This window comes from Drosophila novamexicana, unplaced genomic scaffold (genome assembly GCF_003285875.2).
Source record: "Drosophila novamexicana strain 15010-1031.04,08,12 unplaced genomic scaffold, DnovRS2.1 tig00000796-arrow-arrow-pilon, whole genome shotgun sequence".
Taxonomy (NCBI): domain Eukaryota; kingdom Metazoa; phylum Arthropoda; class Insecta; order Diptera; family Drosophilidae; genus Drosophila; species Drosophila novamexicana.
The window spans coordinates 1,000,088-1,025,362 of NW_020824824.1; the positions used below are offsets into that span (position 1 = coordinate 1,000,088).

Consider the following 25,275-nt stretch of genomic DNA (forward strand, 5'->3'; position numbering starts at 1 on the left):
TTTATTTATTTTTTTTTTTTTGAGTCTCGTTTAATCGAAATCTCGATAAGTCGAATTCCTGAGTAAGTCGTAAAAGATTTGATTCCCTTGCCATTTTTAATTATGGGGATTCGACTGTACTTCCGAAATAAAATATACTTTATTCGTTAATACTATTGTGGAAGCTACATGTAAAACAATTCCAGATCTTAAATTCTACAAGCACTAACCATACAATGTATAGACATACCAAATGGTCCTTTTTGTCGAAACAAAAAAAATCGAAACGAGGCGACCCCAATGATACCTGCGACCATTTTAGTGTTCCCAGACAGAGTAAGACTGCTGAGAGTGGCAGCCGAACGCCGGCCTCAAAAGCCGATCATTCAGTATGAAGCCGCATCTCGCTCAGCGCACAACGTCGCGGCTGATGATGCGTTTTCTTAATATATGTATGTATGCCATTTTTAAATCCTTAAAGCCCACTCACTCACTCATTGCTTGCATCCATCTCTTTCTCCCTGCATAGCTTCCCACAAAACCCCGAGATCTATAAGCATTAATACGTTTGTGTTGTGTGGATGTGCGCACAAGTAGATCGCGGCGTTTGTCGCGAGCCAGAGGTTATTTCTTCAATTGTGTGCCTTTTGTGCCTGTGGTAGCAATAGGCACTCACATTTAAATGCTCTATCAGGTATTTTTTTTATCCAGTCAGGCATGATGAGAAGAATTTGATCAAATTTTATTTAATACACAATTAATTGACCTAAATGAAATACTTATATTTATTTTCTGTTTACTGTAGGGACCTATTTTGCTTAAAATACAAAAATATATAAGTCGTATTTATGCAAGGGTAATTCATCGTCGGCTTGCCGAAGAATTTTAAGAAAAGACCAAAAATTGACGCACACTCTTTCAAGTAAGCACTTGTATGATATTATTTAAAGGTTTGGCCTGTTCATGTGCAAAATTGCTATTTTCCATGCTTGTTGTAAAGGTTAAGGGTTCCTGATCGCTGGCATGTGTGCATGATAACTTTTTGGGTCGGCCAACCACGCACACTAACACACTTTTCTATATGGATGGAAGCATTAATGCGTTTGTGTGCATGTTGGTAGCGTGCCTGCCACCGCAGGCATGCAAAAAAAAAAACAAAGACCGTGCCAGTCGCCCAAATTTACGCACCCATTAATAAAAATATCTCTGCCTTACGACAAACCCTTGATCAGCTCATTCGCACACATTTGTGTGCGCCTCGTTTCGATTTTTTTTTTGTTTCGATAAAAAGGGCCATTTGGTATGTCTATACATTGTATGGTTAGTGCTACAAGGTTTGCTCAAAAAACAGTAATTCGATATCTACTGCTTGGAATCGGGACAAGTTATCGACACATTGTAACACTTTGTTGAATCATAATCACACGTCAGTGAGACAAGATCAAATAATATGATACGGTCACTTGACGAGTTTCTGAAGCAAGTGCTTGGGAGCGCTATGTACATAGCACTTATACTTTTATGTAAACATCTGTATATGCATGACTAAGCTCCTTCTCAGAGCATATTGTCCGCTAACATTATAAGGCTAAGTTAAAAATGTAAGTTACGATAAGCTTGGGACAATTCAATAAACGCATTCTAAAAACCCCATCAAACGATTCATAGTGTATTCAATCTATGGCGACAAGTAAATTGGATATATAAGTTACCGAGTGACCCTCGCACGTCGTACTTTAATACTTTATAAGCAGACCCCACATTGTCTAACGAATGCACTCATGCAGGACCCTGATAGCAATGGACAGCGGCGGTAAGCTGCTCCCTTGCATATATCGCGTTATATATGCGTTATCGATAATGCTGAGTCGGCAGCCGGCTATAATTTCGAATATGGTATTTTGTAGCTAATGTTTTTGGTAGTTTATGCCTCAGCTCGCTGGTGACTTCAGTTTCAGTTCTGTACGAATAGCTTTAGTCTACACTTGACCTATAAATAAACTTTGCTAGCACAACTTTTCTTAGACTACATATTAGAGAAAAAGAAAAATAAAACAAGTAAGTAATAAAACTAGTCGGGGGCTTACGACTAGGGGATACCCTTACCCCTCTTATTCCAACACGAAATGCAGCTCGCGCTACACGCTCTTTTGCTTTAGAAGTAATAAAGATTAATTTAAAAAAAGTTCTCTTGGCAGGGATCGACCTCTCAACTGATCGCATTACTTGCTGCCGCTTCATCTCAACAGCCAGACCAGCCAAAAATTATAGTTTCCTCGTTAAATTCTAAATTGAATTATGCAAGTTGTTAGCAGCGAGTGTTACAAGAGACATAGCCAAAGGAAGAAACAAATTATCAACTGAATTAAACAATTTACTACTTCCACGACAAAATAAGCCACCGATGCATACAACCTTTTAAGGCCGTACGAAGGCTGTTACTACCATGAGAAATAACATGTAAGAGGCTCTAGTCGGGAATTCCCAACTAGGGGATACCGTGAACCCACTTTTACTAACATCAAATGCAGCGCTCGTTTGTAGTAATAAATATAAATTTAAAAAAAAAGTTCCCTCGGTAAGGTTCGATCTCGCAATAGACCAAACTACTATTACTACATAACAGCCGCATCAATAATTGAGTTTTAATGAGGAAAAAAAAACAGATAAAAATAGCAACAGAAAACAATACAGTTGCAATTGTATTGAGAGGACATGTACATGTAAACAGAAATTCGAGCAATTTGCGCTAGGTGCCACAAACACACATTAACTCTTGTTTCTTAACCGATCCTGATAAAGTTTTCGACGGTAGATCTTATTGTACCATAGAATATTTGTATATTCTCAAAAAGTCAATTCCATTTAAATTGTGGCTTTAATTGATGGGCAGTATAAGTTGGTTTACTTATTTGATTTTTAGGTATGAGGTATATATTTATATATATATATATATATATATATATATATATATATATATATATATATATATATATATGTATATGTATATATATGTACTATTCTAGATATATATATATATATATATATATGTACTATTCTAGATGCAACGTGTCAAGTTTTGTGACTTTAGCTCTTACTTATCACAAAATTTGCTCAAAAAACAGGATTTTGATTTCGATTTTTATGTATTACTTGAAAACGGGGCAAGTTATCGATTATCGGAGTTATCTGAACAAACTCGTACTGAGCAGGCACTATGAGGACCTACATTCACCAAATTTTAAGTCTCCCAGTTCAGGTTCAGATACCCTTGCGTTCATACATACGGACTGACGGACGGACAGATAGACGGACATCGCTAGATTGACTCGGCTTTGATGCTGATCAATGAGGTCGGAGGTGCTTCCTTTTGCCTTTTACCTACATTTGCACAAAGTCATTATTACATTTTTACAGTCCAGAGGCCAGAGCCGTCAACAAATGCACAACCCTGCACAGTATGCCTCTGATGACCAAGATCACGACTACGACAAAAGTTATGATCCTAACAGACACAGAGGCGGCAGGAGCTATACTAAGCCCGCAATGGTTCCATCGCCATGGTTCTTACAAGATCCACCAGTGTTTTTAACATCTTCGGTAAGACAGCTTCGATTTTCTTATATGACTCCCTTACACCGTTCGATGATATCAAAAGCTTTGACTTGCTAGCCGAGGTGGATCTGTGTCCGTAAGTCCACAGCACCAACCGGTGAAAATAGCTCCATCAGCAAACAAATTATTTTAGTGTGTAAGCTTTAGCAGATTTCTAAATCTGAAAACTATTCGATCTATCGACGGATGTTTCTGCGTACGGTATTAGTGCGGTATTGCCAGGCACATTACTATGATTTCAAGAACATTGAAAAAAAGTGAAACACATTACTTAAATGAAATACACCAATGAAACGTAATCAATGAGCATACAGTACTTCAACTAGAAGATGACACCGTAGCCGAATACGACGGCGATGTCCTAGCAGTCACAAGCTGTGCCGCAACAAACTGCAAACTGACGACTAACTGACGACACCTGGTCACGTGGCTTACATTCCGAAGGCACGGCGCTCTGCCACACTCACCCAGCCACTTGAAACCCAAAACATATATGGATGAACAAGTCAGCACAAACAACCATCAATGGTACGCAACTCTTCACATTTGAGAGCTTAGCGGTCATCAGCAAAACCAAGCGTATGAGTCGACTCGAGTCTTCACCATTACTAAAGAACATTAGCGATGATCCGGTACTGAGTATGCCACTCCTCCATAGGCTGAAAGATCGTAATCTGCAGATCATTCAGGAACTTAAAAAAAAGGTATTTTTCGACGTGTCGCCCAAGTCCAGCTTTGCGGCCGGACTGCCGCTGCTTCTACTCGACAGCCATACCAACAATCCGTTTTCGACGTAAGAATAACTTAGGCGGCCGATGATTTAATACACTGCAGACATTTCAGTTTTACAGGTGTGTGAAAATAGTGCTGCTCAAAAATGCTGAGTTTGTTGAAAATATCTTTGTGAACTGAATATTTCGTTATATAAAATCCTTTAATTCCACCGATCTTTCCTTTAGCAGCTACATCTGTGGCCGGATGCTGAATATCTACCAATCGTTTTTATGGTAGCTATGTGATATAGTGAGCGGATATTGATAATATTTTGCATATATTTTCGGGTATAGTAAAATTTTAAAATTACTAAAATATATTGATAACTACATATGCATAAAGAAACCTATAAATGCATCGCTTGGGTAAAGTAAACAAAAAAAAAGATTTTCATACAACAATCTACTTTTGGACTGATCGTTCCTATAGCAGCTGTATGATGTAGTGGTCTGATCCGGCTTCGGTTCCGGTCCCGACATATGTATTATTTGAAAATAGAAAAATGGACCTATGCATTGTTGCAAGACGATAGCTTGAAAACTGATTGACTAGTTCGCATATGTTACAAACAGACAGACGGACATGAGTATATCAACTCGGTTGTTGATGCTGATCTAGCTTATATATGCCTATATGGTATCGTAGATGTCTCAATCTATTCGTTACACATTTCATAAAAAAATTTAATTAGTTTCTTCAAAGTACAGATCACAATAAAATCGCTTAAAATTTGAAGTTTGTAGATTGTAGTTTGTAGTTTGTAGTTTGTAGTTGGAATGCGAATAATCGGTGAGCATTTACTATCGCTAGTAAGAATAAAATCGTGCCCAAAAAAAACCCAATAAAAAAGGAAATTAAATCTATTGTGCCAATTAATTTAATTACATAAGTACATATCTATTTAAAATTTATTTAGGTATGATGTGTGGCCCACCTTACCTTTCATGAGAACAGACGTTCATATGTCTACTTGAATAGTTGACTCCATACACAAGGGAGTCAGTTTGTTTCATATTCAAATACTCTTATCTTCTGTTGAGTTGTTTGTTTCTAATTGCGTTAGTTGAGTTTTATCTTATTTTATTTGCATTAAATTCATCGGTACATACATGTACTATCTCGATCGTTTCCTTCTCCGTTACGGAGTGCAAGAATCGGTTCTTTTCTAAGGTAGCGTGTGGATTAGTTCAACTGTGTCGTATAGCCTCCTCTCAATCTAAAGGCATCACGCGTTTTTTTACTAGGGTGCTATGAAAACGTTCTACATGCCAATTTGAAGGACTATGGATTTCACTACAAATACATAGCTTACAAAATTTATCTCGTACTTATTTTTTAGTAGCATGCTGATAGTTTGGTATTTAACGAATGCCTTATTATCTCAGTATATGATATGAGAAAAAATTCATAAGTTGGGCGCTATTGGTTGCACCATTGCATTTTTTGAAAATTTGTCGGGTTCTGTTCTTTATCAAAAAACTATATTAACTTATACTAACTTATACAGCTTATTCGAAATTTGCTTAGAATATACTTTCTTGATAGTTACACATGTAGTATATATACTAAGCAATTCAATTGTTACCGTAAAGATAAGAATGGGTACCGTCGGTCGCAAAAACCAATTTAATTACAGCTAATGTAATAAAAGACACAACAAATTGTATAAAGATTCTAAAGAAATGATATTTAACCCAATTTAAAGCGAAGTTATATTTTTTGTCTAGAATCAGGACCAATTCCCTGTAACAATTTCATAACAGGCAGAAGAAAGCATCTCCGACCCCATAATATAAATAAAGAACTTGGGACTACACGCCAGTTAGAGCAACCAATTTTATGCATTTGCCGTTTTGAGAATATAAAAATATTCTACTAAACAATAAACTAAAGTTCATCCAGATTGGTTAAGAAACACAAAAGTTATTTAAAAGACGTGTTGTTATGTTGTTATTTCACGGATATCCTGAGGCAATGCAACGTCGTGTAACGTACGATGCGAGTCGAGATGTACAAAACGAATACAAGCTACGACTATACATATAAAACAAATATAAATAAGACTACCGTCTTGCTAAATAGTTTGGAATAGAAGACTTTATACGAGAAAGAGAAGACTCAGAGAAGTTTAATTGGCTAATCAACACACAATTTGTTTGTAAGGACAAAATATTCCTCTCATAGGAAAACTTAAAGTGGTAGCATTATCAGCTATAGCACCTAAAAAAGCCGGTAGTCCGGACGACGATGTCGCCCCGTAGGAACTTCTACAACAGCGGATTATCAATTGATTTTCTCGTACCGATGTCACACATTTCGGAACAGATTTAGTGTCCACAGCAGACCTCACAGCTAAAGGAGTAACAAAAGAAATGAGCTTCGTAAGACATTATCACATTGTATCACGAGGTATGCCCAATTGACTTGCCGTAGTTTGCTTTTGGCAAGTTTTTCTCAAGTAGACAATTATATTATCCATTATTATGGGTATGTAACAAAGTAGCTAAATGCAAGGGGAGTATAAAGTAAGATATTATTAAGATCGAGCACAAGAGTACAAAGATAGAAATTATTAGGAGCGGACACAACGCCAACACGCAGCCAAGTGTAAGAAGAGTATAAGGTTAGAAATTATTAAGAGCAATCACAACGCTAGCAAGCGCTTGAATAAAGAATCAGATCAAAGCACAAGTTGAAAAGGGGCGCGATAGAGTGATCTGTTTATAGATTATAATATTTATAGATGTGCAGTTAAACATAAACAACTAAAAGCAGCTGAACCACAGAGTTAATGGGTAAGGTACGTTAATGAAATTAAATTAAAATTAAAAAGCCAGAAATATTCAGCAAGTAATAAAAATGTACAACGGTATAGTATAACACTACCTACGAATAAAATATGGGGGCCAGTAGAAGACTATCACCAAATAAATAAAAAAAAATATAAGCCAGCAATCAAATATTTAAAATATATTTGATCAATTAGAAAACAGTCGGTTCTAGTCGGGAGCTCCCGACTACGGAATACCCTGAACCCTCTTATTTCAACACCAAATGCAGTTTGCGCATAGCGGTAATAAAGATAAATTAAAAAAAAAAAACTCGCAACTGACCGCATTGCTTGCTGACGACTCTACTCAACAGCCATACCAATAATGGTGTATTATTGGGAAAAAAAAACGAATTAAAATAGAAGCACAGAAAACAATCGGAATTGCAATGTTGTTGATAACACTCAAAGCAGACGCGCGTTGAATGTGTGTGTGTTCATGTATACAGAAAATGTTGCAATTTGCGCTAGCTGCCCCATCCAATTGCGCGGTTAAACATAACTTTGTTTTTTTCTTAAATGATCTTAATGATATTTTCTGCAGTGTATCTTATTGTACCATAAAATATTTGTGTATTCTCAAAAATGTAATGGCATTTAAATTGTGTCATATATTGGTGGACAACATAAATTGGTTAATTAACAAAAAAAATGGTTTATTAACTTGATTTATAGCTATGAGGTAGTAGCATACTTAATATATTTACTAGTCTAGACGCAACATATAATTTGGCGACTCTAGCTCTAATTGTTTACCAAAATTGCTCAAAAGTCAGGACTTTGATATCGGATTTTTATCGATTACTTGGAAACGGGGCAAGCTATCGAATTTTGGAAACAAACTCGATCTACGCAGGCACTAGGAGGACCTACAGCTTACATTTCAAGCCGCTAGCTCTTATAGGTTCTGATATCCTTGCGTTCATACATACAAACAGACAGACCAACGGACGGACAGACAGACGCACATGGCTAGATCGACTCGGCTTTTTATGCTGATCAAGAATAAATATACCTTATGGGGTCGAACATGCTTCCTTTTGCCCGTTATATTCATTTGCACAAATATATTGATGGCGTAGATCCGCGCATTGAATTAAAAAATGAAAATTAAACATGAAGTCTAGTGTAAATTAGGTTTAGAGCAAAGCGAGAGCGCAAAAAAATTTTATCCCCCGCTTTTAAGCGAAATCGCCTCGCTTCGCCGCCTTAGCGTAATGTAGGCTTAAGATCAGCTGTCTAATTATATCAATGCGATATAATAATAAATCTGTCCTGCTGCCATCGTTGGAGAATGCCAAGGAAAGTAGATTCCAAAGTGGAACGTCCGGAACAGGAGGTACTGTGCTAAAAATTAAAAGCCCAACTCGATCGGTTTGGTTGCGCTAATAAAGCCCACGCTTTCAATTCAATGTGAAGTAGTTGAGCATAATTAATAGTACATGCACTTTCCAACTGCTTTGGAGATTCCTACATATAATTTAGTAATTGTGCGAATGATTATTAGCGTCTAAAATTAATTGTGCCTATAATTTCATTTCGCTTAGCTTTGTCGTTCCCCTCTTCTTGAAATCACTCGCAACCACTGTAAATTATACAGTTGTCCGAGACCAAGCGCTTGCATATAATTGCAGTACACGCATACATATATTTGTACAAAGTTTATTTTTCGTTCCGCTTTGTGCTAAGCGGTGGCTGTGCAATTGTTTTGTACGCATTTTCTCCCATACGCTTTTTTTAAACAAATTCGATTTTAATTTAAATTAACAATTATTAAATCGAATTTAGAGTAAAATATGGCCAAGGAAAGCTTTGACGATTCAAAAAAGAAACGCAATATGTCCGTTAAAAGCATAATGCATTTAAGTGATCAAATAATAAAGGGTAAATTAAACATAGAGTCTACAAAGTTAGAATGTAGATTAGAAATGCTGGCCTCACATATAGATACAGCGTTAAAATATCAGACTTGAGTAGAAACTTTTGACCAAGATGATGAGTATCGTGCCGAGCTCGAAGAACTTTGTATAACGACAAATGCTCGTCTAAGGTCCGGTTTCAAGACAATAAGTCCTGCAACGCGCATAGGCATGCCCGCTGCGGCTCCATGCACACGTCTTCCGCATCTGGCAGTTCCCCAGCTTAGTGGAAAATACTCCGAGCTTAAGAATTTTATTAGCCTTTCGAAACTATTGTTCATAACGATCATGCGATCCCGGGCATAGATAAATTCAATCATCTGATCTCATGTCTTTCAGGTAAAGCTCTAGGCACTGTTTGAGCGTTTCAAGTCACCGAGGACAATTATTTAAAAGTATTGGACAAGCCTAAATAGAGTATACGACAATGAATATCTAATATTTAATGAAAATATTTCGGCTCTCTTTAGCCTGGCAAAAATAACGCAGCCTTCTTCGACATCATTGAGATCAATAATTGACACTTTCCGCCATCTATGGCTTGCTCCTGTCAATAGGTGATGACATAAAGATTTCTAACACTCGAGCGTTACCACCACCTCTTGACTCCGCACAGGATCAACCATCGACTTCCAATGCTATGTATACGAATGTGTCTGATAGTGTAATCCTAGCTACCGCAGTCGTTACCGTTGAAACGGAAAGTAGCGAGCTTCTTTTGGCTAGAGCTTTACTCGATGCAACAGACGAGCCAGCACAACGATTGCAGCTGCGTAGAGAAGAGGCCGGTATTAGCTTACTCGGGCTTGCTCAATGCAATACTCAAGTATGAAAGAAGATTCATACACTAGTGAAGTCGCGAGTCAATTGCAGTGAGTTCTCGTTAGATTTGTGGATTTTGAAGTCTATTTCGGGTTAACAGCCTGCCCATACGGTCCATGTCAGTGCCTGGAAAATCTTGCAATTGGTTGATCCATATTTTCATAAGCTACAGAAGATCGCCATGCTCATCGGAGCTGAGACGTTCTTTGAGCTTCTGTATGTCGGTCAGATTAAACAAGGTCCGAATTGTCCGATTCTGCAAAACACACTTGTTGGCTGGATTGTATCAGGGCGTTACACGCTGTTAAGTCATGGGATGACTCATGCTCTGAGTTGCCAAGAAGAGTCTTATACCTCGATAGACAAAACATTGCAAAAATTTTGGTCGTTGAAGGAGTTGCCTTAAGTCAAAAAGGTCCGAACAGTTGAACAGCAGTTATGTGAGAACCACTTTCAAGATAATTTGGAAATAATGCCATCAGGTCAATTTAAAGTAAGACTGCCATTTAAATCAGATCCCAATCAGCCAGGTAACTCCTTCGAGGTTGCTAATCATCGTTTTTAGTCGCTTGAAAGACGCTTGTCTCGAGATCCCGAGCTTAAGCGCATGTGCTTGGAATTCATGGAATTCATGGAAAATCCGTGCAAAAAAAAACCGTGTAGAACGAGACACAGAGTTCATAAAAAGTAAACGGATATGTTCAATTAACCTGAAAACCGATCTTAAAAAGACAAAGAAAAGTCGAAGGTATGTTCATTATAATCGTGTAAAATGAGATGAGGTTGGAATAATAAAATAGAGATTTTTGCATTCAATTAAATTTATTTTTGATAGTTAAAAATGTACACATCAATGAATAATATTCCTTTCAATTAAAAAAAAAAATTTAAAAACGTAAAAATATTACAAATATTCTGTACAAAACAATAAAAGAATTCAATCATAAATAACTTTTTAAAAACATAAACTTAAAAAAAAAAGCAGAAATAAAAATCAGCCTTTATACTTCTTCTGAACTTTCTAAAGTTACAATTCTCCTTTCCCTTTCACTATCCGAGTCACTAACAGAAAATTCATCAACGTTTTCCATAGGTTTCGCTTCACTAATTGAGATGTTAGCAACATTTTGCACTTGGCTTCTAAAAGTTTTGGATGGCAAGAAATTAGTGATTAGCATTTCCTTACTTTTGCGGGAATTCTTATAAATTTTTTCATATTGACTGAGATCATTGCTTATTGTTCTTTGAAATTTCAATGCTCTCTCAGTATCAGGATCTCTGATCAAAAAAAGAATGATTGCAGTTCTCTACCTAGTCGTAGCCCTTCAGCCACTTTTCCACTAATTTTTTAGCATCATTATTGTCATCCTCAGAACTGCTTTCTACATTTTATCCTGGAGTCATTTGTAAGATTAATAAATTAATTAATTAGAATTCAATTCAACAAATGGATTTCAAGTTTCTTCTCCTTCATGCACAATATTCATTAAAAAAAGGTTAATGTGAATGGCCTGCTGTGAATGGAATAAATATTTAGCATACGTTTTGCAAACTTATACAAATAAATCTATCAGAATAAGAAAAAATGCTTGTTGCGATTTGAAAACCGTGTTAAAGTGAAACCGTGTAAATCAAGTACCGTGTAAATCGAGGGATAGGGGACCACAAAGCACATCGACGAAGTTACGCGTTGTTTTTGACGCGTCCTGTCGGACATCGTCTCAAATTGCGTTGAATGACCTTCTAATGGTTGGACCGACCATTCAAGAGGAGCTATACTTGACTCTTGCAGCTCGTAGTGTGGAGAAAGAACCCATCTGACTCTTTGAGGTCCGGTCCTTCAGGTTAAACACCGTAACTTACGGCACTGCGCCAGCCCCGTTTTTGGCAATACGGTGTTTAACCAAGCTAAGTGATATGAGCGAGTTATCACACTCTAAAGCTGCTGACGTTATCAGGACTTTTATGTCGATAATTTACTAACTGGTGCTGCATGCTTAGAGAACCTGCGGACAATTAAGTCTGCAGTGTCGCAAATACTCAAAAGCGCAGGTTTTGAACAAACCAAATGGTTTTCGAATTCTCCTGAGTTTTCCGCAACAAACGCAGCCAAGCTGATAACGATCTCAGAGTCTGACGCAACCAAAACACTTGGCGTGTTGTCGTTGCCGAATGAAGATGCCTTTCAATTTAAGATTGACGATTCATCATGGGTCTTAGAGCGACAAAACGGAACATTCTTTGACCCGCTTGGCCTGGCAGGGCAAAAATCCTACTCCAAGAACTATGGCTTCAGAAGTTAGATTGGGATGAATCTGTCCCTCTAAGTTCAATAACTCGTGGCAGCAACTGAAATCTACTCTGATTCAGTTGCAACAAATAAAGATAAATTCACCGATCGAAATACATGGCTTCGCCGACGTCTCAATAAGAGCGTTTAGCGCATGCGTGTATATACGCAGCCATACTTCGGAAGATTGTCGTATTTCGTTGTTGACATCCAAATTTAAAGTAGCCCCTCGCAAGACGAAGACTCTTTCCCGACTTGGGCTGTGCGAGGCTCACCTTCTCGCAGATCTTTGTTATCGAGTCAGAAATCTCATAAGATTACCGATTGAACAGACAGTTCCTCGGTCTGAAGTCACGCTTCATTGGATTCGGTCATAATTTTCGTCTTTGACAACATTGGTGTCAAATCGAGTGGCTGAAATCCAAGAATGGACAGAGAAAGCTGAATGGCGCCATGTACCTACTAAGCAAAACCCAGCAGATATTGTTTCAAGAGGCTGCGATGTTGATGAATTATTTGCGTCGATGTGGTTCATTTTTGAAGAAACCAAGAGGATCCGGGAGCCGGTTAACCAGCATCTGACAAAAGATGAACTCTAGAAGTACGCAAATCAGCTGTTGGACTAGCAGCTGTGGTAGACCGACCAGATATCTTGGAAACTCTCATCACATGTCAGGCTGCTGAGAGTGTTTGCTTATGGGTGCCGCTTGATTTATGTAAAAATGGAGAAGAACAATTTGAAAGTATCCCTAAGGCGCTCGAAAGGAAAGGAGCTTACGAGAAAATAGTTGAAGTCATCCAACGAGTTGAATTTAAAGATGACAACGATAGAGTTCGAAAAGGCACTCGCGTTGGTTGTAGCCTGTAGCGTATCATTCCATTTATAGATGACTATAATGGATCTTGGTGCTCCTTTTCGTTGTTGCGAGTAGGGGGACGATTTGTAAATGCTCATATTTCAATTGATGCCAAGTTTCCGCTACTTAAAAAAAAAAGCTCACAATTCGCTAGAAGCTTAATTAAATTCCTGCATTTGCTGGCCCAAGAGCACTTGTGAGTTTTCTTCGTGAGCGACTTTAGCTAATCAATGCTCAAGAGATCTGTCGTCAGACACTGAGATCATGTATCCGTTGCTTCAAATGCAAACCTCTGCTACCACAAATTATGGAATATTTATCAGAAGATCGACTTCGAGCGCTCCGCCCGTTTTCTATCTGTGGCGTCGACTTTTGTGGCCCAATTAGACGACATTTCGAATGCGTGCAAAGCCTACGTATTAGTCGTACAAAGCACTGTTTGTTTGCTTCGCCTCCAAAGCGGTTTACTTAGAACTAGTATCTGACTTATCCATTAATACATTTTTAATGGCTTTTCAAAGGTCGTCGAGGAGTCCCACAGTTCGTCCATTTCCAGTTCCTGGAGTTGCGAGCTGAATCGCGGAAGAGGCGCACCAAAAAGCGGATGTGAATTTGCGTTCATACCGCCAAGAGCTCCGCACTTCGGGGGTCTGTGGGAGGCAGCTGTGAAGTCTAGAAAACACCTACTCCTACGGACGGTAGGCAGCCTGCTGCTAACGGCCAAGGAGCTGCAGATGACTCTTGTCGCAGTGGAAGCAGTCCTCAATTCCAGGCCCCTGGGAACAATAAGCGAGGACCCAAGCGATGGCGAGGCTTAAACGCCAGGCCACCTACTGGTGGGAGGCCCATTGAGGGCTCTGTCGGCAGAGGGGACCCCCGACCAGCTGGGTCTCACCTGCTTGTATCGATCGCGAGCTGTCTCGTTGCTCAAGCAACAGTTTTGGCGGCGATGGTCAAAGGAGTATGTGCTCGGTCTCGTGGGAGAGCTGGTGGTCGTCACCGAGGACAATCTGCCGACCCGGCAGTGGCTGATCGGCAAAGTAACGGCAGTACACGCAGGAGAGGATGGAGTCGTCAGAGTAGCAGACATTAGGACGGCTAGTGGCGGAAATTTTAAAAGGCCGATCCACAAAATGGCTCTGCTATCCATGGTGGCCAGTGTTGGCGAAGATCCGCGCATTAAATAAAAAAATGAAAATGAAACATTAAGTCTAGTGTAAATTAGGTTTACGGCGGAGCGAGTGCGCGATAAAGCTTTATCACTCGCTTTGGAGCGAATACGCCTCGCTTCGCCGCCTTAGCGTAATGTAGGCTTAAGTTCAGTTGTTGAATTATATCAATGCGATACGTACTAAACCGCATGTAAATCTTTTGAAGCCACCACAAGTTTTAATTTTTTTAATTATATAAACTAATATACATTTTCATATATAATACCCATTTTACCCATTATCAATGGGTTCAGGGTGTAAAAAAATTAATATACATATGTAAATTATTTTTGCGAGCGAGCTAAACAAATATTTATTTAATGAAAACGTCGCAAAAACCAGCATTGTAAAACAATATTGTTTATCAATATAGATATATTCATGTATGTAGACCAAGGCCGTAATAAATGCTGCTTACATATGAGTCAACTGTTTTCAATATAGCATATCTATAGCACTAAAGAAAGAGTCGGTTAAAACATTAGATTTTGAATGTGTTGTAATAGGACGTCCACTACGCTTCTAGATAAAATATCGTCGATTTGCTGTTCCTATGGTGGGCTCTTTTCTTCATTGAAATAATATAATTTTTATTCACTTAAAAAAAACACGTTATTCTCGCTTGAATTTCTTTTCGTCTATATTTTCTGATAATATGTTACAATGTTTAGTGTGTGTGTTTTTGTTCTGTTTCCGGAATCAGAGTCATTTACTAACTTCGCTATCCTCACATAGTATCTGGAAAACCGTTAGCCAGAAGACGCCAAAGTCTAAAAGAGCATTAAATCTTCTACCAAAAATGTCCTTACTTTCTCGTCTTATTTACAATAAGCTGTTCTTAAACTGTGTGCTTCGCATGAGTTAAACCACTAACCAAACAACATATAGACTGGACAATCAGAGTACGGCGATCGTTTTCTGTGCGGCTGGTCCAAAGTCGCCTTCGCTTTTGTTCGGGTTCATAAAACGGCATCGCTGTTTTTTTTATTCCCTCGCACTGCAGGAAACTGCTTTGGTTTACTCTCAGTGCTCTTTCAATCTGTGTATTTACCGTTGAACTGTCTGTGTGTGTATTTGTCCACACAAGCAAAAATGCCCACAATTTCTTAAAAGTCGTTGGCTTTCTTCTCTTTTGATGGGACCAGTGATATGAAAAAATCAAAGGGTTTGCCACGTCGTTGCAAAATTCTTGCAGTTTATCTCGCTATTCACGCATATTTGAACAATTTTTGCGCTTGTTAACCTGTTGATTACTTGCCTGCCTGTCCCCGATGCAAATTTTACAAGATTTGAAATTTTTGTGATTTCTGTTTTCGGGCGCTAGGCACACACACTCACACACAAATATGTGTGAATGGGCAGATCATGGTCGCAAAAGAAAATTAATTATTGGCACGCGTCTGGAGCGCGCCCATTATTTTTATGAGTTCAGGTTTGAATTGATGAATGAATGAAAAATATTACCGTTTGGCTGAAAGGGTCAACTTTTAGTAGGTAAAATGATCACCTAAATGATTTTATGAGCAGCGGAAATTAGTTCGAAAATTAAAAACTTTTAATATAAGTACCAAATACAAAGGATCGATTATATATTTATAATGTTGATAATATTATTGAATAATCATATTAGCCTTTTCATTTAATTTCTTTAATCAAGATGCATGCCAATAATGCATTTTTTTTGCGCCCATGATCGCCCCATTCAAACATATTTGTATGTATCTGTGTGTGTGTGTTTTTAGTGCCCGAAATACAGAAATCACAAAAAATTCAAATCTTGTTAAATTTGCGAGGGACAGGCAAGGAGGCCACCAATAGGTACACAAGCGCACAAATTCCTCTATTCATATACAAAATATGCAAGTATGCGTGAGTCCAAAATATTTTAAATGCACACATGGCAACGCTTAGATACCCTTACCTACGATATCGACCTAAAATGCAAGAATTTCGCAACGACGTGGCGAACCCTTTCCTTATTTCATATTACTCGTCCCTTCAAAAGGGAAGAAAGCCACCGACTTATGAGAAAAACTAAATTTGTGGGCATTTTTGCTTGTGTGGACAAATACACATACAGACAATACAACAGTAAATACACAAATTGAAAGAGCACTGAGAGTAAGCCAAAGCAGTTTCCAGCAGTGCGAGGGAATAAAAAAAAAACAGCGATGCCATTTTATGAACCCAAACAAAAACGAAGTCGACTTTGGACCAGCCGCACAGAAAACGAGAGGCCCCATCGTCGTACTCTGACTGTCCAGTCTATATGTTTGTTGTTTGATTAGCGGTTAAACAAAAAGAGAGCGGTTCCAAGTTGTTACATACATACATATGTATGTATGTACATACATACGCATATAAACCAGGACTTTAAATTAAATTTCAATTCTTGAAGTATGCATACGAGGAATAAAATGGAAAATTAGCTGTTTTAATATATTGATGCATAGCTTTCCAAACTTATCAATTGAACATTGAAAACGATTCGTTACCTGTTGCTGATAACGTGCGATTGTGCCCTTTACGCGCAAAAACTGATAAGATTAGATATCTTTTGGGAAATAAGCCTCAAAATGAAAACTTTACTTGTTAGTCAGTTATATACAATTACTCTTGTTGAATAAACGGTGTTAATCTTACAATATATCATGAAGACAGTTTTAGACATATTTTATATCTTAACAGTGCTCTTTTTAATAATAAATTTGGGATTTGCAATACCAGGATCTGAAATTGAAGGAACAAAACCAAAAGACACACTCAAAAAGGTAAGATTGATGGAATTTAATGCAAAAACGTATTCATATATGTATGTATATGTATATGTATGTGCATACGTACATGCTTGTGTATTTATCATTCGCAAGCGCTATACCAGTCATATATATACATATATGTATATATGTGTACATATATGTATGTCACTTGTTCAATGTTCACTGTACATTTTAATATATTTTTATATTTTATATTAGCATATGTACTTATTTCTCGTGACTTGTACAACCTGTGCATATAAGACTTAACAAACTCTAGTTACATATTTTATATGTGTGTACATGTACATGATATATTTATACTGTTAATTGTTTTAAGTTACTAAAAAAAATTTCAATGTGAGTCATTGAGTGAATAAAATGAATCATTGGTTTTTTTATGTCATATAACCTTTAACAATTTTAAAAATGTGCTGTAATGGTTTTCTGATATTTATTTATGTGTAACAGGCATTTTTATTATAATTCAATAATTTATCATTTATCGACCATCAGCGAAACGCCGAGCCTAACTATCAACGGCCAGTACCTAGCTGTATCGCGTTTTAATTTTATTTACAGTTTGCTGTGCAGTTTACCCTTTGTTGTGCTACCATCACTTCCAAACTGTGGAAAATGGCTTTTCCGATCCTGTACAGTGTATATAAATCACTTTTTTGCCTGCGTGTGCCGTCACGCAGGTGTCCAGAGGTAGTACATTTTCAGATGCTTCTCTAATGATTAGGTTGAGATCGCTGTAATCTCTAAAATCGCTAGGCTTGTGGCGCAACAATGAAATAAAATGATATACTTAGGTTTGCGGCAATGCCGGAGAAAGAACTTAATGCAAAATTACACTATTGGTGCAGCTAAAGCTAAAGCCAGTCAATTGAAGTATACTCTAAATAACACGCTACAAAGTCACGGTTGGCAAGCCGACACAGCATAATCGTAGGCGATATTGAAAACTTAAGACTTAACAGAAGTATCTGATTACCACCGCTGACTGTTGCAGCTAGAGTGCTGAACTCAAATATTTGTGTCAGTGCATACGAGGTACATCTTTTTTGATTTCGGTTTCGATATCGATTGCATAGATACGGGGTTGATATCGATGATTAAAATATAGCTCGTACTGCGGTACCATTAGGAGACCCAACGCGTATAAATTAAAGCTTAGAGTATAATTAAGTATATTGTAGTTTTAAATATTCAATCTATCCAAAATACAAATCTTTTATTTTCATTAATCTCAGCTCTTTATTACAGGAGGAGCTGCCACAAAATATAGTATGCAATAAATGTAATTGCGATTCAGAAAATAGTCTTATTGATTGCACAAATAAGCTAAATGAGTGGTTTTCTGAAAATGAATGGGCAATCATTCAAAACGATAAACTTATATTTGAGACTATTAAAATGGAACACAATAATTATACGACAATTCCTAAATTTCCAACCTACGGCGTGAAAAACCTGTATTTGGGATATAACCAAATATCGTCGATTACAATTGGAGCTTTTCAAAATTTAACAGAGCTTTCCAGGCTTGATTTGTCAAATAACAAATTAACTTCAAAGAACTTACTTCCTGATGTTTTCAAAGGACCATTTTCAGAACAGGATTTTGAGCCGCTTAAAAACCTAAGGTCCCTAAATTTGGGATATAATCTCTTACATTTCTTAAATGATGATTTGTTTGAACATCTTCCAAATCTTGAAGAGCTTATTTTGTGCTCTAATACTTTTCAAGTGATCGATAAACTTACGGAAACTGCACTCTCTGGACTGTCTGCATTGAAGGTATGTAAAATATTGGCTTTTTGACGCTTTTTATATTAGTCTGGCTTAAGCAAGTCCTTTTCATAAAAAAAAAAATTAAGAGGTCGGGAGATCCCCACTAGGGGATATCCTGAACCCTGTTCTACTAACATCAGTTGCTCGATTGATTCAGCAGTTATAAAAATAAATTAAAAATAAATTGGTTTATTTACTTAATTTATACTTATGTGGTAGTAGCAGGAATAGCGATGGCTATAAAATGTAAGATACTTAATATATATATACTATTCAAAAAGCTACATGTCAAGTTTGGTGACTTTAGCTCTTATAACTTACGAGATTTGCTCAAAATACAGGATTTAAATATCGATTGTTATCGATTTCTTGTAAACGGAGCAAACTATCGATTATCGGAAATAAATTCGTTCTGCGCGGGAACTAGGTGGAGCTACGTTATATATTTTAATTTTCTCTTGCTGTTATAGGTTCTGATATCATTGCGTTCATACATACGGACAAACGGACAGACAGACGACTTGGCAAGATGAGGGTTCAGGCTATCCCCTAGTCGGGAGCTCACGACTAGAGTCCCCTACTTGTTTCTGGATCAATTAGTTGCCCTTGCCGAATTTTAATCTGTTCACAGTCAATGTTGGGTGCCGGATATTAGTTTTAGTGCGCTTCCCAGCATGTTTATGGTTATTAATATTTCTGATTGTCAGAGGTCTGCGTTGAGCAATTTTTCATATGGTCTATGGTATGGATTTTAATAATTTTTTTATAGTCTGTTTTTTTATACCCTGAACCCATTAAAAATGGGTGATCAGCATCAATAGCCAAGTCGATCTGGCCTTGTCCGTCTGTCTATCCGCATGTCTGGCTGTATGTATGAACGCAAAGATCTCAGAGCCTATAAGAAATAAAGGCTTGAAATTTGGAAAGTAGGTCATCCTAGTACATGCACAGCACGAGTTTCTCTTCGATAGCCGATAGCTTGCCCTGTTCCTTAAAAACTGATCAAAATCAATATCAAACTCCTGTTTTTTGAGCAAATATCGTAAGTTATAAGAGCTGGAGTCGCGTACACACTATAGCTACAAATCAAGTAATTAAACAATTTGAACTACCAAGCAATTTAAGACACAATTTTAATGCATTTGACTTTTTGAGAAATACTCTATAGCACAATAAGATCTACTGTTTAAAATTGCTTCAAGATCAGTTAATAACAATTAAGAGGTTCTAGTCGGGAGCTCCCGACTAGGGGATACCCTGAATCCTATTCTTCCAACAACAAATACATATATATATTTTATTTTAGAAGCTATATATCAAGTTTGGTGAGTCTTATTATTTACCATAATTGCCCAAAAAAAACAGGATATCGATATCGATTTTTATCGATTGCTTGGAAAGGGCGTAAGTTATCGATTATCGGAAACAAACTCGATCTGCGCGGGAACTAGGAGCATCTACATCTAAAATTTCAAGTCTCTAGCTCTTATAGGTTCTGAGAACCTTGCGTTCATACATACGGACGGACGGACTGACAGACAGACAGACGGACATGGCTAGATCGACTCGGCTATTGGTGCTGATCAAGTATATATATACTTTATGGGGTCGGAGATGCTTCCTTCTGCCTGTTACATACATTTGGATTTTGCAGAAATACAATATACCCTTATACCCATTTTTAATGGGTTCAGGGTATAATTACAGAAGTTATTAAAGAAAACGTCAGCGGCAGCTAGTGCAAATTGCACAAATTAACCGCATTGCAACTGCGATTGTATTGTTTTCTGTTCTGTGAGCATCTGCTGATATTTTAATTGGTTCATTTCTTGGCAGTGGTAAGTTGTTTGTTTGGCTGTTGGGTAGAGGAGGCTGCAAGTAGCGAGTCTGTTATGTTCAACACGTATCGAGGGAACTATTTTTTATTTTCAATTAATTTATAAAATATTTTAATTACTGCTAAAGTAATCGAGCACGTAGCGCGAGCTGTAATTTGTGTTGGTAAAAGAGGGTTCAGTGACGGGAGCTCCTGACTAGAGCCTTTTCCTTGATTTCTTGTGCCGATGTGTTTGCTTTCTTAATTTGTGTGGTAAGGTCTACAGGTATCGAATGTATGCATTTGATCGGTTATTTGTGGTCACAAAATATTGTCCTATTATATTCTACGTTTGGAATGAGGATAATATTGGTAGTATCGGTTGAATGTTTATCCATTCTCATGCAGCAGCCAATAATTTAGAGGGTACTATGGAACTATGAATTGATCGACTTTTCATTGCCACATTAAATTCTTTTTGTTTTCGAAAACATGTTTATTAGTTGTAAGATCAGAGCTTTATTGACTACGATTACACGTGAAAGAATAGCTTGGACCACTGAAAATGTAGAAAACTTATCGACGCAGGTCAGGAAGTATTTCTCATCGCGGAATACAAGTAACATGAAGTATTTCCTCGTCGGTTGTTTTGTATGGTAACGACTATACTTTTCCTCATATACCCTATATACAGCTATTTTCGTTGTAACCGGCTCATATTGGGGAAGAAATAATATCGTTGAGTATGTTTCATGATCACTTGATCTCCGCGATGAGCGCGGTTATGCTCCGTTGTTGAAATTTCTTACAGTTTTGTATATTAAAATATTTGTAAGGTATTTGAATGTGGTTTTAGAGAATGCTTCAACTGACTTATGTTGGATAAGCGCAGGCATCTCTCAATGTGCTGCGTTGACTACGTACGCTTATAAAACGTCTAGTTTGGTTTGTAAAAGAATGTTAAGGTTAGAAAATTGAACGGCATGTCTATTTTTGTTTTTAACTTGAAAAATTAAGTTTATATTTAATATTTATATCTTCCTCAATTACTAGTTTGTTCATATAGCAGCCTACCAGTCTTTCTGAAAGCTCAATCATATGTATAAGAGTTTCCTCACTGTGCACTGAGACCACATCTGAGTCTACAGAGTCTTCTGGGGCGTATTCTGGTTCTTATTCGGTTTCTTTTCCGGTACTACAACTGCTAGAGACTGATGGTCTAAAAAATGTTCTAATTTCTTATTCCGTATAAAAATATCTGAAGTTTTCTTAATGTCCAAACAATGGCAAAAAGTTATCGCTCGTTTGTGGCAAACGTTTTTTCAATGATGCTAATCAATATATATATGTATATAATAATAAATATATTTTTAAAGGGGTCGGAAATGCTTTCTCAGCCTGTTACATACATTTATTTTACCCATTGTCAATGGGTTCAGGTTATTAAGACTAGTTGGTTGCATTCATATGTTGGATAACCAAGGAAGAGCTTATTTTGTGAAAAAAACAGAGGAACTTGTTGGTCACTGTTCATTAAGAACTAAGAGGATTGAACTATGCAACATCTAAAGTTATATGATATGCATCCTTAAAAGCAGAAAGAGAATTGGTCCCTGGTCCATTAGCTATATGGTAATTATTGACAAATACAAGATCAAGTAATATATTCAACTGATTAGAAATTTAATTGATTCCAAACTGTGAATGGTCGAACGAGCTATCTAAAAAGTCGTGCTTTGCTGAAGGCAAGAGGTAATTTTTGCGGTTAATAAGGAGGAACAGATGTAGTTCTTTTAAAAAAACTTCGAAATCAGTTATGGTTGACTTCTGATCTATGCTTCTTAATGCGATTATATTTAAATCAAAGAATGTGACAGCCAAAATAAAAATGTTTACAAAATGGAAGTAATGACACATTGATAAAGAACAGGACTAAATCCAAAAATACAAAAATCCAAAAATGAATTTAATTTTTTGTGCCACTGCTTGTATGGAAACAACCTGAAGTTTTGGGTAATAATTTCTAGTGTCTTTAAAAATATGAACTTTGTTGCATTACATTTAAGGGCACTTTAACTTTTCCTGCTTCTGTTTGATTGCAATACTTATATTACTTGCTCTAGAATGATTTATTATTGCACAATAAGTGGCTTCTTTGACACTGTCAATTATATTAGTTTGAGGCCAAAAAAAAATAAATACTGTAAGGACTGGAAAATAATATTATTGTTCAGTGCAGTGCAGTATTCAATACAAATACAAAATACAATAGACAAACATTTATTAAAAGATTAACCTTACATGTAGGATAACTGCCCACTTTTGTGACATACTATCAGATGCGCTTCAAATTAATTTACACAGTTTTTTATTAAATTGAATCTGAAAAGTGTGTCACACTTTCACTGTTGAATGAAAAATGTATATCACAGGTTCCCTCGTAAAAAATTGGATGAAATGGATTTCAACTTTTGGTTCTTTATTTGATATTAGTTTATGGTGGAGCGGGCCCTAGATAGGTCTGTCGTTGGTCGTCAGTTTTGTGATGTATACCTAGGTCTAGGTGTAGCCTAAATCATGATCTTTTACCATCAAATTCTAATGCATCTGTAAAGCTAACCCTTCAACCGTTGTTCTTCAAACAATTTTTTAATTTATTTGAATGCATTTAATTACTAATTGAATGCAACTTATTAATTTAAAATAAATTATTAAACAATTAGTTTAATGGGAAATTAATCAAATAAAAATTTATTAAATAAAAATGCATTTAATAAACGCTAGGCTAACAGTTCTAGGAGGACCTTACTTCAAAACTTCAAGTCTCTAGGTCTTATATTTCTTTTTCTGGGGTCGGAGATGCTCCCTGTCGGAGATGCGCTGTCAGTTACATGCAAAATCATTATATCCTTTTTAGTTATTTCCAACTGAAGGCAACCATCACATAATTAAAAAGGTGAACTCGCCGGGTCCTGATGGTACTGGGGTTTAGCAATTTGTAAACCAGATTACACTGCATCTTTCCCTGGCTTATAAAAATATCGTGTTTTATTCCACTTCGTTCTTAAAATTGTCTGCTATTCCTAAGGACTTGGAGAGAATTCTTCACTGTAACATTTATACAGCTTTATTATATCACCACATTCTGTCCCCACTTAGCTCTTTTAGCATGCAGTTTAAATAATTATAAGCATACAATTTAATTCAGAATAGAATTGTAACAAATAAAATATAATTTGTAAATAAATAACTGATGCAATGTGTCAGCAGAAGTTGGCGTTTTTAACAAATTGATAACTCGCGCATTTCATTATTTTACATGTAGAGCTCTTAAGTTAACTGTTTCAAAAGCTATTTTTAAATTATACTTTCATCGTAGAAAACTATTAGCATGAAGCAAATAATCTAAAAAACAAATCAGCTTACAATATGCATATGTTTATTTGGTATTCAAGGTTTTGGATATGTCGTACATGGAACTAAAAACATTGCCTGAAACAATTTTTCATGGACCTCGAGGACTGGAGACCCTAATAGCATCAGGAAATCTATTTAATCAAGTACCTAAAGCTCTTTCGTATGCGAAGAACTTAAAGCGCCTTGTTTTAGATGAAAATCCCATCACAAACTTAGAAGGAGAAAAGTAGGTAATCTTAAAAGATGTACTGTTGAGATTAAATTAAAATATTTTATTGCTTTTAAGTGTTTTTCCTGCGATGACCTACTTAAAATACCTTAGTATTTCATATATGCCCGAACTGTACAAAATTGGACAAGGAGCACTGAATAACCTACAAAGTAAGAACATGCATGCAAGAAGCATACCAAATTATATATATAAATATACCAATTACCCCATTTTCCTTTGTTATATTTTCAAAAGATCTAACAGAATTAATTTTAAGTGATAACAAGATGCTTACAGAAATCGATGAATATGCCTTAGCGAAAAATGTTACAGGGGCAAACTTTTTGGATTATCCCCCGCTTGAAAAGGTAAAGTAAAGAATAACATTTTTTTAAATTATATATTATTAACTGGTTTTATTTTATGACAGCTTTATTTAAATAACTGCAATCTAACTGCATTGCCAAGAACTTTAATTGTTCGCTGGGATAAACTTTACGTAATAGATCTTCGATTTAACCCATGGAATTGCGATGCCTCTAACGAGTTTATGATAAATTACTTAATTCAAAGAATAAACAACAGCACGCCACTTCTAGCAACAAATGTTAAATGTGAACTTCCACAACAGTTGAAAGGCGTGGAGGTTTTAAATGTTGCAAATGACAAATTATTAGGATCTTCACGCAATGGCAGTCTGGTCTGGATTGTCATAATAGTGTGCGTTCTCTTAGCAGTGCCCATTACTATATCTGGTGTAATATTTTATAGACGCGGGTATTGTCGCTGTGTTCAGAAAGATGAGACAGCTAAAAGGGCGTTGTATAGTCGAGCAAACTTTAGCGAGGATTTTCATATATAATAAATTAGTCATACAGTCAACATAGAACGTATTTGAATGAGCATAACTATATATGTTTTGTTTATAATTAAGAAATAAAAATTGTGTAAGCTCTGTTCTTACCTATAAAGTCTGTG

The 25,275-nt window shown here is 36.7% G+C and overlaps 1 protein-coding gene across 6 annotated transcripts; it reads left to right on the top strand.

The window, feature by feature from the left end:
• The first annotated feature begins 3,302 nt into the window (after positions 1-3,302).
• LOC115763958 (leucine-rich repeat transmembrane neuronal protein 3) lies at positions 3,303-25,275 on the top strand. Of its 6 annotated transcripts, none has more exons than XM_030706748.1 (7): positions 3,303-3,332; positions 3,397-3,579; positions 18,326-18,859; positions 24,125-24,312; positions 24,373-24,467; positions 24,553-24,665; positions 24,728-25,275. In XM_030706748.1, exons 1-7 carry the CDS (start codon positions 3,318-3,320, stop codon positions 25,157-25,159), a joined length of 1,560 nt encoding a protein of 519 aa, XP_030562608.1. In that variant the 5' UTR covers positions 3,303-3,317; the 3' UTR covers positions 25,160-25,275. The 6 variants fall into 6 exon arrangements, with proteins under 6 accessions (XP_030562608.1, XP_030562610.1, XP_030562614.1 ...); XM_030706750.1 differs by having other exon boundaries at positions 3,306-3,339; XM_030706751.1 differs by lacking the exon at positions 3,303-3,332 and adding an exon at positions 16,986-17,068 and having other exon boundaries at positions 3,477-3,579; positions 24,728-25,273.

Coding starts and splice junctions, on each gene's coding strand:
- LOC115763958 (XM_030706748.1), top strand. Junction 3,580..18,325: donor CAGTGTTTTTAACATCTTCG/GTAAGACAGCTT, acceptor TCTTTATTACAG/GAGGAGCTGCCACAAAATAT. Junction 24,313..24,372: donor ACAAACTTAGAAGGAGAAAA/GTAGGTAATCTT, acceptor ATTGCTTTTAAG/TGTTTTTCCTGCGATGACCT.